At 46.2% G+C, this 13,605-nt stretch overlaps 1 protein-coding gene across 15 annotated transcripts in view; it reads right to left on the bottom strand.

Moving 5' to 3' along the window:
• The window catches only part of PRKAG2 (protein kinase AMP-activated non-catalytic subunit gamma 2), a 155,773-nt gene that overhangs the window by 57,729 nt on the left and 84,439 nt on the right, over nucleotides 1-13,605 (bottom strand). Inside the window, exon 1 of one of the 15 annotated variants that reach the window (XM_085538996.1) lies at nucleotides 8,130-8,572. The exons of the other annotated variants lie outside the window; for them this stretch is intronic. Coding sequence (XP_085395122.1) covers nucleotides 8,130-8,235 — 106 coding nt within the window. The 5' untranslated portion in view covers nucleotides 8,236-8,572. Of the gene's footprint in view, nucleotides 1-8,129; nucleotides 8,573-13,605 lie in introns of those variants that run through there. 15 annotated transcript variants of the gene reach the window in all.

Genomic DNA, 13,605 nt, shown 5'->3' with positions numbered 1-13,605 from the left:
GCCACAGAGCAGCCTTAAGGCATCTGAGAACCTTGTCAGAAACTCCCGCGTGTGAGCAGGAGTCAGCTGGGGTGAAACGCAATCCAGCAGCGCAGCGAAGACAGCCCCAATTTGCATCTGCTACAGTAATTCCTCTTCTTGTAACAACTCATTTTCCTGCACAGCCTCTCACAGCGGCTTTTAAAACCACATCAGTCAGATTTCTTTTGTCAAGCCTTTGCAGAAGGTTCAAGTGAGGTCTTAGGAGACTGAGGGCACGGAGGAAAGCAGGGCATCATCCTATCATTTCCCTGCAAAATAATACGTTTTAATATAATCCAGTTATTTCATTCTCAGATCCTTCAGAACACCAGAGCACACACAGAGCTGGGACCTGTTCCTGTGTCAGTGCTTTGCTGCGTTTCTCATCTCACCTTTCTGGTTCACGAGAAGGCATTTCCTCAGTGTCTTTGAAAAGGATATTATTGCAAAGAACATAATCAGCTTCCCCTGCATCTCCTTATCCTGATATGTTCCTTTTACTGGTACATAATGGGGTACATCCAGGATTTCCATGCGAGTTCCCATTTCCAATCTACCAGCCAGCGTTCTGTTCTTGCCTCTCCGCTGTGTGTTCCTCAGACCTTTACACCGCAGGGATTCAAGCTCTTGTGTCTTAGATCCTTCTCTTCCAGCTGCCAGCTCAGCCCAGAGGAACTCTGGCACCTCAGAGCACACAGGGCTCAGCTGGGGTAGGTTTGGAAGTGTTCTCCTCCCACAGGCATGGAGATATGGGTGCCACCCAGGGCTGGGAGTAAGTTTGGCATTCAGATGCTGATCTTGTCCTGCCCATCACTTCTAACCTCTCTTGTATCCACTCTGCACATCACATCTCCCCTCTGCATCGTCAGCCTCTTGCTTTCCCTCCTTGCACCTTGGCAACTCTAGTCAGAATTAATAGTCAGAGTTAATAACCATTTAGGGTATTTGAGGCAGCGTGGGGATCACAAAGCGGGGCTCCCCTTGCAGTCAAATGGGATTGATCGATGAAAACAGAACAAAACCCGACTCATTTGCACATACATCATTTCTTCGGCTAGAGGAATGCAAATGCCGTGCAGCCTTTCCATTGTCTCACACGGTCTGGCTCATTATCACACCTCTAATTCCAGTTCACACACTCCACACGGCACTTTCTTATTCTGGATGTGCTGCTGACATGTGCAAAGGCTGATTAGATAGCGGGACACGAGCCAAGGAAATAATAAGGACACAACTCTGCTTTTTAGGGATTCACTTTACCATAGGCATCCGTGTGAACAGCTGAACTTGTCTTCAGAGGTTCAACTCTGCCCTCGCTGATTCAGTTACTGAGTGAAATCTTCCAGGTAGATAAAACACATCACAGTGCTTTTCCAGGTTTATCATTCTACCATCTATCAAATAGCCAACTATTCCTCACCATCTTTATTACAGCCCTTACAAAGCTACCTTCCTAATCCTATCAGTGGGATGAGAAATGCTTTTGCCTTTATATGCTTATCTCACCTTGCAAATGTACCCGTTCTCTGTAGAAAAAATACCCCACGAAGACCAAGCTTTCAGGTGAGCAGCCAGATGGGAAGTCTTATGGTTATGTGCCACAGCGGACAGTCTACAGAGGTAAATGGGTGGGCCTTGTCAGCTGTGGGCTCTGCCCAAAGGCACCTTTGTAATGCAGAGGTCCAGAAAGACTCCAGGCCATGCACTGCAATAGGTAACCATGGGATTCTGCAGGATCAGCCTCAAAGAGGACTCCAAAGAACTACAAAAGTTGCAGAGAAGACTGAGAAGGTGTATGAAGATATGGGGTTAATTTTCAGATTAGGAAAGATGAGTGGGGGGATTGGGATAAAGATGGCAAACAGGGAAGGAAAATGGCACATGGAAGGCTCAAAACAAATGTAAGGGGATATTCCTGATACATGTTCTTCAGCTGCAGAACTGGTACTACAAGTTTGGTTTTGAAAAGCAATTGCATAAGGTCATGGAAGAAAAACTCATCAGGGCTACAAAACAGCTGCTCTAGATCAGGACATGAGCCACAAAGTGCAGGAGGATGGGAGAGTGTATCAAGAAAGCACCTCAAATTCCTGTCCTGCTCTCATACTCCTCCATGTATTTGTATTACAAAGAGACTGATCGGGATGGATGGTTGGCCTGACCTGCTGCATCTATGCTTGTGTTTGAACTGAAAATGAGTTTCAAAGAAATCATGTATCCTATTCCTAGACAGGAGGTGCCCTTATTGCAATCCTGAATACAGTTATCATAAAATAGTCCATTTTCTACTGTTTGTAAGACAGTATTAATGTGTAGTATCATTCTGTTAAAGAAACCGCATGATCTACAGCTGAGTGAACAACACAAAGAGTTGCCCATGTTAGTAACCAAACCTCCCAGTCTTCAAGGCAGCTGTGAGCCCATAAGTGCCAGTGCTCGGCTCCAAGCAGCCAAAGGTCTGAGACAAGGCCTTGAAACAAGACATTAAGAAATGTCAGACATTACATTTCATTTCCAGAAGCACCAACTACCTCTGAGTATTTAACAGCTTATAAGGTCGATCCCTTCTTTTAGTGTTTACTTTGGATTTGGGGCGAGAGGAGGAGATGGGGAGGGGGGGTCGGGCTGCTGTTTTCAGAAGCAGAAAGGGTCAAGTCCAAACCTACGTGGCCTGTTTATTGCAAGGTATTGCAACACCAGAGACGGGATCTAACCTGCTGGATGCCTGACTCTTACCAGGAAAGAAGGTAAAGAGCAAGAAGCAAACTAGAATTGCACTGCTTGCAGCGCTGTGCAGACTTATCCACACTGCAAAACAAGCCTGGGACCCTTTTAGGAAGGAAGGAAACAAGCCTAAATCTGACAGCCAACCTCAGCTCCTGTTCCATGGAGACTTGGCCAGCTGGGGATGCACAGGTCCTTGAGGCAATGTGCTCAGTGCCCATGATCTGTTTGCTCTCACTTCCTTAAGCCAGACAAGGGCTCTGGGGATTCCTGCTGTCCCCAGACAGTGGTGACAACAAGCACAGGGAAGCCTGTGAGCTTCACATCACCAATAAAATCAACACATGATTTTACTCTGTTCTAAAGAATTACATTTCTATTTTCAAACCTCCATACCTCCTGTTTGGGAAAGCACTGAAAGTTTCTATTCACTTTACTGTGCCATTTCTTCATAGCCCCAAAACTGATTAAGAAGAGCACCAAGTGAAGAGGTGTAGAATATGGGGCAGATCCCCAGATGGTGTAAAAGCAGCAAATGTCCAAAATACATCATAAGAAATAATCTGACCTTTTTCCTTGCAATAATATGCATTGAGATTGAAGAGAATTGAGGACTGAGATTAGTGCTCTCTCTCACCAGCTTCCACTATCACTGTCCCTTTTGACTTCCTTTGGTTTTCTCTACTGGAGACCAAAGCTATCCATTTTTAGTGTCAGGGTGGTTTAGGGTTAGGGTTAGGGTTAGGGTTAGGGTTAGGGTTAGGGTTAGGGTTAGGGTTAGGGTTAGGGTTAGGGTTAGGAGGAGCTGCTGTAGTTACAGGTTGTTAATACAGATGCAGTCCTGTTGTGGTTCCTCCAACTGGTCAGTGGGGATGTCACCCCACAGGGCAGTGCTCAGTGTACCACGCACTGCTCTGCTCAGGGCTGCCTTAAGGACTCTCCTGGAGTCAGCAGACCATGCTTCATCTGTTTCAACCAGCCAGAAATTAGCCTTTAATACTAGCTGCCATCTGCTTGGAAACAGACCGTAGAATCATAGAGTCATCATAGAACTGCTTGGGACCCAATGGTTATCAAGTTCCAGCCCCCTGCCACATGCAGGGCCACCAACCTCCATATCCAATACTAGACCAGGCTGCCCATCCAACCTGACCTTGAACACTTCCAGGCTGGCTCATTTCTCCATTGCCTGCATCCCTTCATTTGGTTTCTTGTCCTAATCTTTCTTGTTCAGTGTCTCTAGTGCACTATGCAATAATTTTGAAGAGTTTCAATTTTGTGTAGGATAAACAAAGTTATACAAAAGCACTGAAATGGAACTGAACTATGTTACGTAACAGAAATTCAACAGACTCTACTGCTATAGACTAACTCTTAGCTCATTCACTGCAGATGTCTCTTAGCTCCTCCCCAGTCTGTGCAAACATGTCCACTGATGTTCTCTAAAGGGAACCCCACTCCAGGAGCTCTCTGCTCTGAAATGTGTCCTCTTACCCCAGTTGGATGCCAGAGGACAGGCATCTCTTGAGGTCTAAATGCTGCTGGAGTTCAAGAAGCATTTGGACAGCACTCTCAGACACAGGGTTTGAGTTTTGGGTGCTCCTGCTCAGAGCCGGGAGCTGTTCTTGGTGGTCCTTATTGTTCCCTTCCAACTCGGGAGATTCTATGGTTCTATGATTCACTACATCTTCCTCCCACTGCCTGTGATGCTCTAAGCCACAACCACATGATGCCAGCAGAAAGCAGCAGAGACCTCACATGTCCTCTGCTCCTCCCAGCAGCATCACCTTGCCCGGGGAGTCCCTTATGCTTCATTATGGATCTTGTATGGACTGAACTAAAGCCACAGGGCCAGACGGGCAGCGTCTGTTGGAACAATCCAGTTACTGTAGCTCTGAGCATTTCAAAAGGCCCCTTGTTCCCCTGCTGAGAACACAGCCTGGGGAAACAGCTGTTTTCCGATGCCTGGAACAAACTCTGAAGAATCAACAGGATGTTCTTAATTAATATCAGCTAATCCTATCATCCCTCTTCAAGTTAAGTCGCCCTAACTTCATCCGAGGAGGAGCAGGGAAAGGACAAGCTAAGAAGGGAACTCCTCTGTGCCAATGTGCTGGGCTATGTCCCTGAGCCAAGCACGGCTGTGTGACCTTTCCAGCCCAGCCAATTCCTGCCAGCTGCACAAACCTTGCTCCTGGAGCAGTGTTTTGCTCTCAAGACCTAAGCCTTTACCTTTCAGCATGAATCTGTAATGACAATAAAACAGCTTCAACGATTTTGAGGTGTTAAATCACACCTCTCAAGGCATCTCTGAGTCCTTGAACTGCTTTTAGGTTGGACAAGAATAAAGCTGAAAGTGGAAAACAGCCAAATCCCAGCAATTCCAGGGACCTGCTGATCCCATAAGCCCAGCAAACAAACTGCCTTAACAGCATCTTTTAGATTTCACTCCTGCAATTGCAATTGCAGCAGAAGTCAGTCTGGGATAACAGGCTTCTCGTATAGTTATTCTTCTGAGAGTCAGAGCCACAAATAGCAAAGTAAAAGTAGGAGGAAGCAAAGGAAGAGCACCATAGTTCTCCCAATGGAGGCAGAAAGGATGAGAGTGCAGTTTTGATCATGTGTGGAAATCATTAACTGCTGTGGATTCTTCTTCTCTGGAGATATTCAAGATCTGTCTGGACTCCTGCCTGTGCAAACTACTGCAGGGAATCTGCTTCGGGGTGGGGATGGGGGCAGTGGAAGGGGGTGGGGGTCTGGACTTGATCACTTGAGGTTCCCTCTAAGCCCTGCAATTCTGTGACCAGAATTCATGCACCTATAGATATCATCTGCTTTCAGCAATGGGCTAATGCTGCATCTGCTCCCACTCACAGTCAGTACCAGGCTCCCTTCTGTCTCAGTTTCTCCTCTTCAACCTCAGTGTATCTCCTTTCCTCTCACTCCCAAAGGGAGTCCAGCCTGGTCTTGCAGACACAAATGCTTCAGAATGAGTATTTACAGAAAACAGCAGCACAGGGCAGCAACTGGCTTTAAAAATAAGGTCTCAGGCATTTCACCATGTTTTGTCATTGCTTTCCTTCTTCCTGACAACCAAACACAGAAATCTCACAGCTTCCACATCCCGGAGCTCTCTGCAGTACAAGATTAATCAGCACTGATCAGCCAGGGCTGCACATTATCTAAAATCCCTGTCAGCTCAACAGAGCATGAAAACCAGGAGAGAAAATCATTAACAAACCAAAGCAGTCTCAGCTTCTCATGCCTGATGGTTTTAGCTGCTTGTGAAGAGCAGCACAACTTTAGGGTTTTATGCAGTTCTTTTACAGCAGCTGCACAAAGGGAGGTTTAGGTTGGATGTTGGGAAGAATTCCTTCATGGAGACGGTGAACAGGAGTTGGAATGGGCTGCCCAGGGAGGTGGTGGAGTCTCCATAACTGGAGGTATTTGAGGGACACCTGTATGTGACACTAGGGGCCGTGGTTTAGTGATGAGATCAGGTTCATGGCTGGCCTTGGTGATCTTGATCTCCTTTTCCAGGCTAAATGATTCTGTGGTTTCATACCTAGAGGAGAAGACATTTCCACGTGGGCTGAGCCTCAGAGCTGCTTTAAAGTCATTCTAAAACTCAGCAACTTGGGGACGTGTTCCAGCCCTTCTCTCTGGGACAGAGTGGTGTAGCAGGGATGCACATTTGCACTTGTATGTATGGGGTCTGAGACCAATTCCAGCAAGCTAACACCTAAATTAGCTCTAATTTAGACCCAAATGATACCCAGCCAGCACACTGACAGGGAAGGAGCCCTCAGGACTGCTTGAGGGCTGCAGCCAGGCCTGCCTCAAGCCTTTGGCACTGTCTTGCTGGATGGGTCTCAGCTCCATCCTCTACAATGCAAATCTACACGTCTTGAGAGTGGAAAGGCAGAGGCTGAGCAGCTCCTGTGCAGCTCAGTGAAGCCAAAAGCATCCAAAGGGAGTGGTTTGAGGCACAACACCAGTGCATGTAGCAGCTCCAGGTTCACTGCAGCCGCCTGTGAGGCAGAGGGTTTTCCATGATGGACACAAGGAAGAAACGCTTTCAACACTGCACCTTTTGCATGTGTTATTCAATCTGTTGTGGAATGGATGGTGTCCTTTAAAGGGCAGAGCAATGAGCCTCACTGGGGCCAGAAAGCTGTCCCCTTCAGAAATGCCAGGGAGCCTATCCATTACAGCACACTGCCCTGCAGCAGCACACAGCCACCCTGCCCCATAGGCAGCAGAGGGAAGGAGAAAACTCCACTGGGTCCCCTACAGGAGCCCACAAGTTGCTTCAGGGCAGTGCAGAACAAGGCACAGGATACCATAGATTTAAACATTTCATTGCACAAAACAGGGGGAAAAAAAGAGAAGCTTTTGCTATGACATCTTACAGACATCACAGCTGGCCACTAAATAAATCACAGAACACCAAATGATAGATAAACCAGCTCTGTGGGTGGGCAGCCGCTCAACCATCAATAGCAGCTGGTAGTCACTACATCTGCATGCGCCTCTCTGCACCACCCACATGGTCCAGCACAACTCACACCTTCCCAGCCCCGCTGGATTTAGTGCAGTGACTCCAGAGTGACGCAGCCTGCACAGGAGCCTTGCAGACCCGCTGAATGAGTCTGTCTCTCTGATCTCTGCCTGGTGCTGCTGACACTGAAACTCATTTTTAAACCTCTTGGTCACGGGGCAGAACCTTTCAGCAGAACTTGTGGTCTTTGGGGAAGCACAGTGCTGTGAATCAGCTACCATTAATCCATATAGGAAATGCATTAAACATCACCATTTCTCCACTGCCCTTTATTAATCCAGACCCTGTTGTGTCCCAGCAAATGTGTGACGTTCCCCAGCTCAGCCCCTGCTCTGCAGTTCCCTCTTTGTGACCACGAAAAGTTTCTGATTAACAGAGGTGCATCTCAAACACAACTACACAGCAGACTGTGGTATCAGAAAGGTATCTTTTTAAACAGGTAACTTATCAGATTGATACGCATTTCTTTTCTGCTTTAAATTCACCTCTGAATGCACAGTGTTGGCCCTAACTCAGCAGTTAGTCACTGTTTGTTCTCCTATGAAAACCATATTAGTTATATTAGTCTCTTTTGAATGGATTTCGTAGGGTTTGCTGTAAAGTTGCAATATCACTCTTTTCCTAAAGATTATTTCTGTGTGTTAGAAGTGTCTGCTCAGACGTCCCCCCCTGGTGCCAAGTAACGTATATATAACCCCTGCAATGACTGCACAGTTCAGTCAGTGGAATTAGGAACCACAAAACTGTTGCTCAGTTACCTGATACCCCCACCCAGAAGGACCAACAGCCCCACATCCGTCTGGGAAGCGTTGCTTATCCCTACCTAAGAGGCCACGAGGGTCAGACCAGCGTCTCTCCACACCTTTGTACTGCTCCTTCCTCTTCTTGCTCCCCCTGAAGCTCCCGAAACGCTTCATGAGCTGCAGCATACAACCACGCAGCAGCAGCTGTCGGTCATGCCCCGTTGCAAAGAAGAAATCACAGCTGTAATCCAAAGGAGGCACAAGGGACAGACAATGTGTCACCTGTACCCACAGATCACGGGCAAGAAAATAAAGCTCCAGGAGGACCGTGCGGTCAGGACAAGAGGGCAGCTTGCTGGAAATTCAGCCCCCAGGCACTTGGTTGTGGTCTTGGTGGGGTGAGGGTCCCCAGCAGGATGCTGAAACTGGCAGGTTCGTAATTCCAGCGTGCAGGAACTGGCTGTGAGTAGTGGGATGGGATCAAAGTCTGCCCAGCCCGCAGCCCCTGGCTGTCAGAAGCCTCAGAGAGTGGAATATTTCCCAGCAGCTCCACTCATGCAGAAAGGGTCAGTGAGCACCCGTAAGCTCCCCTGTTTAAAAACCACTAAGCGTGCAGAGGCACCACTGGCCCTCTTGAAGGGGATTGTCATGTGCAGCTCAGCATGATGACTCTTTAAAAGGCTGTAAAAGGAAACCACCCCTGTACAGACAATTCCTGGCACCAGGCGACCCGGGCACGCTCGCACCGTGCCATGACATCACCCAACTATTTTGATTCATGAGCGCGAGGTCTTTGCAGGGACAGCCCGGCCCCGCTGCCTATCGATGAGCTCAGATGTGCCCAGCCCTCTGCAGCTAATGACAAATGGCTGAATGGGAACGAGCCAATTCATAACACGAACTGAAAGTGTTTCCAAAGTTACAGGCTGGACTTTCTCCAGTGACAAGCCCTCCTTGTGCTATGCGTATCAACAGTTTGCCCTATTCAAATTTGCTGCAAAGGGAAAAGCACCTGGGACAGCTGTTTGCAGCACAATTGAAATCTACTTTGTGGTCTTTTTAATGAGACAAGCGTTTCATAGAATCATAAAATCATAGAATTACCCAGGTTGGAAAAGACCTTGAAGATCATCAAGTCCAACCATAGCCTAACCAGAAGCCTAACTCTAAAAACCCTACACTAAATCATATCCCTGAGTACCACATCCAAACGGCTCTTAAACACAACCAGGGATGGCGATTCAACCACCTCCCTGGGGAGCCTATTCCAGTACCTAACTACCCTTTCTGTGAAGTTCTTCCTAATTTTCATGGGCTGCTGCTCTTCCCTGCAGGCAGGTATGTATCATGGTAGGCTTTGTGCCCGTATGTATTGAGCTGTTCTTTAGGAAAGGGATGAGCAGTGTGGGCTGGAGTTGGGCAGGTGGGGAGGGATGCAGGCATTATCCAAGTCATAACCAAACTACCAGAGCCAGCCTTGCAGCAGTTATCATAGAATCATAGGATATCCTGAGTTGGAAGGGATCCATAAGGGATCCATAAGGATCACAGAGTCCAAAACCTGGCTCCACACAGCACCACCCCAAAATCAGATCATAATTATCGTAAAAACTCTGTTAAATTGAAAGCTTTATCTCAAAGTCTCAGTGCCAGCCTTTCCTCTGGCTGTCATTGGAACCTGGTGCTCAGAGCTTTCAAAAATCAAACCCTATGCTTCTAATCTAGAGTAATAGAATCTTATCTTTTTAATACCTAGGAAGAATTAAAGGCCTTATCACATTTTATTTCTGCAAAGAAACATACTTTCTCGTTGTGTCCGTGATTGCTCAGGGGTCTTATAATCCTTATAAAGAAAAAATGGCCAGAAATACTGGCAAAAAGACTTTCATGCATGCAGATTGCTTGCAAGCTGAGATCTCTCAGAGATACTATTGCCACCGAGGAATCAACACAGGGGTGTCCTGGGACTTCAGGGACCCAGAGGAACAGCAAAGGTGCCATCTATGTGTCTGAAGACAGTTATCAAGTTCTCTTTGAGTTTTGCTTTGTCCAAAGCCACAAGTAATACTGCCCACAACACCAAAACAGTCTGAACCTCAAGTTTCCCCTCCTTCAAAATGCATTCCTTCCTCTTCAGTAGCCAAAAGACTGCTGAGAAGGACTTAATGTCATCGGAAACCAAACAGTTTAAATCCCTTTTTAATGAGATAAAAATTGGTATTGCTTCAGCACAGAAACAGCCTCCTTTTCAGTAGAGGCCAAGGCTAAAGAGGAGCTGATGACCTCTTCGTACAGGGCCATTGCACTGGGAGGACTCATTCCCCCTTATTAAGGAAAGCAGCAAGACCCTAATGCTTCTGCACAGAGCTACCAGCAAATGAAACAATAGTGCTTAACAACCAACTTGAAGAGTAATTTGTTAAAAAAATGCACTAAGTGCTTTGAGTATAATGATTTTGTCTCCCACTGCTAATGGTCGAACAGATACTACCACATTCATACCAGCTACTACATCTTCTAAATGAGTGTATTGGAAGAATCTTATATAGCTAATAATAAAAAAGCTGGGCTTCAAAGGGCTCCTCTGGGGCCTTTATGTTCTGGAGATTGAAAACACAAATCCTTTCCAAATAGCCATGAAATGGACTCTTGTCAAGCTACTTTAAAGCCTCCCAGATTAGTTATAATACATCATGTTTCTTTCATGCAGAAGAATCACATTGTCCCCTTCCAAAAACCATATGCTGGCTGGCTCTCAGAGGTATCAAGCACTGGACATCTTGATAAAATTATGTCAGTGGAAAAATCAAAGACTCAGGTACAGGCATTACATGCTTCAATAACAGCAAGCAACCCAAGTGAGTCAAGTGAGAATCATAGAATGGCCTGGGTTGAAAAGGACCTCAAAGGCCATCTGGTTTCAACCTCCATGCCATGAGCAGGGTCACCAACCATCAGACCAGGCTGCCCAGAGCCACATCCAGCAGCACTGTGCTAACAGACTGTCCTCGTAGATCAAGATGCTGCATCAGCTTTTCACAGCAGGTTTCCCTCACACTAATTTCTCCTGCTTCCCCTCTCCCTCTCCATCTGTCATCCCCTTCCTTGTTCCCTGTGTCTGATAAGCTGGATTGACCTCACCAACCCCCATGCTGACCCACTGCCCTTCTGCCCCAAATCATCAGTTCCTTTGGCAGGTCTTCCTGGACAACCTACAGTCATGACTACAACAGAGCCTAAAAAAAAGGGCTCCAGAGCCACTTCTCTTGCCGATCTCCTTTATACCATTTCTTTCCTTTGTTCCATCAGCCACAGCAACCTGCCACACACTGTCCTCCACTGTTCAGCCCAGCTTTCCACCCCCTTAAACCAGATGTATTATTTTAACAGAGAGGCTGGAGCACATAAGGTAGAAAAAAATAAACCTCCTTTCCTATTTTTCTCCCAATGTGTGAGGCCACATAAAAGGGGGAGTCATCTGCAATCCAACCCAAGAAAGCCCCATCCATGGCCAGGCTCCCTCTACTCGATGCTTCCTGCATTTCAGTTTCCCATCTCCCATGATGAAAGCACACAGATCAGTTATTTCACGTGACTCTTCAGGCACAAACATAGCCAAAATCTTCCTGTCTCTGAACTCAACATGAACACAACTTGCTCAGTGAGGTAGAACTGGGATCTGTGAAGATTTGGTCTCTCCCCTTAGCGTCAATTAAAGCTTCATCTGGCTTCAGACTGCAAGTCAACAAGCCCAATTATTTCCCTTTGCTGCCTAAACTCCCCATGTTCAAATATCCCTCTGGTTTTGTCATTGCTCATAGAAATCAAGAAATCAAGGGGAGTTCAGGTCTACCTTCAGAAAACAAGGTGAGGTTGTGGCATAGAATGCCCAGAGAGGCTGTGGATGCTCCATCCCTGGAGGTGTTCAAGGCCAGGTTGGATGGGTCCATGGGCAGCCTGATGTAGGATCAGATCTGGAGGTTGGCAGCCCTGTCTGTGACAGGGGGTTGGAACTTGATGACCCTTGAGGTCCCTTTCCAGCCCAAGAGACTCTCTGACTCCATGAAAAGTAAAACACAACATTTTGCAATTCTACCTGCATTGAGTTTCTCTGCCTTGTTCTCCTTAAAAAATTCCCTACACAGGAATGTTTCTGAGTTTCTCTTCTCAGTTCTACAGACAGATGTTTGCAGAGCTGTGATTACCATTTATTGCCACTGGTACCCAGACACAATTCTCAGAAGACCAGAATAGCTCGAACTGCAACTGTATTTCATCAGAATAGTGATCTTGGAAAGTATTTCAAAACAAGGTATGGAGAAATGAGCAAAAGACATTTCTGCTGTGTATATGGATGTATATTTAAAATGATGCTCAAGACTGCAAGTGACGCAATGCCCACTAATAAAAAGTGTGTTTGCTGAAGAACATTTGCACTCCATTTGAGCAGACCATACAGCCGCATTTCAAAGGGAAATACAAACTACCACTTTCTCCATCTTGTCCAAGTCCAGCTCACACTCCATAAAAGGACTGCAAGTTTATGACTCCAAGCTGGGCTCAATTACTTTCCATAATCATAACCAAGTGTTTCCCTGTAATGAGTTTTTGCTATTATCCCTGTTTTTTCTTATAACACTTCATGCTGTTTTCACTGTGTGTTAAGAGAGATTCCAATCTCGGAAGTTGTCAGGCTGGAACTAAATTGGTTTTGAAAAATCTGAAAGTGAAATTTTACTTCTCTTTCCAAGTCCTCAAAGTTCATTCTGGATTCCCCAGATCGCCTGATGAATTACTTATAAATTACATGCTGGCAGCTTTGTGGAGCTTTTCTAACCCTCCTTTCCAGGGCTTATCATACAAAGCAGCAGGAGGAACAGTGATGAGAGCGTTGGCATAGTGCTGATTCCAGTAATGAAAACACTGTATTTCAGGCTCAGCACCTACCCCAAAAGGCCAGTAATTTGGGACTGATGAATATGATCCTATCCAAACCGTAACTTTACCATTTTCCCCCACCCTTCCAATATACCATGGTGCATATGTTTGTAGTGCTCACTTTTCTGGCAATTTCAGTTTGTGATGTGAAAAGCGGAGCTGTTCTTATTACACACCACTATCTGGCTATGCTCAAAACAGCCAAACAGTCTTTGATCCAGTAAGCATAGGATGTCTGGAGCAATTAATGCAGATCCTAAAGGTTAGTAAGTTCTCAGCAAAAGGAAAACATCTCAGTGTTGTACGGAATAAGAACAGTAGAGGCAACAAAGTTCTACAGAAGTATTTTTCCACTTGAGCTTTTCTTGTCTCTTCTTGCTGCCAAGTCTATCAACCGCATCCACCCACAAAGCCTTTAGAAGAAGATGGGGGTCACTGGAACTTGACATATTTCCTCTTTGCCTTCTTCTTGTTCTTTTTCTTTCCCCCTTCCTCACTCTACATGCAGGAGTGGAGCAGAATGAGTGATGCTGAAGTTGTGCTGGGCATTGTAGGGCTGAACAAAATATTCCCTCCACCTTAAATGACAGAAAAGCTCTTTCAGGCAACACTGAATAG

Source organism: Coturnix japonica, chromosome 2 (genome assembly GCF_054131305.1).
Source record: "Coturnix japonica strain WE chromosome 2, WE-NBRP24, whole genome shotgun sequence".
Taxonomy (NCBI): Eukaryota; Metazoa; Chordata; class Aves; order Galliformes; family Phasianidae; genus Coturnix; species Coturnix japonica.
Note: the sequence above shows the minus strand (reverse complement) of the source record. Positions and strands in the feature narration are given on the sequence as shown.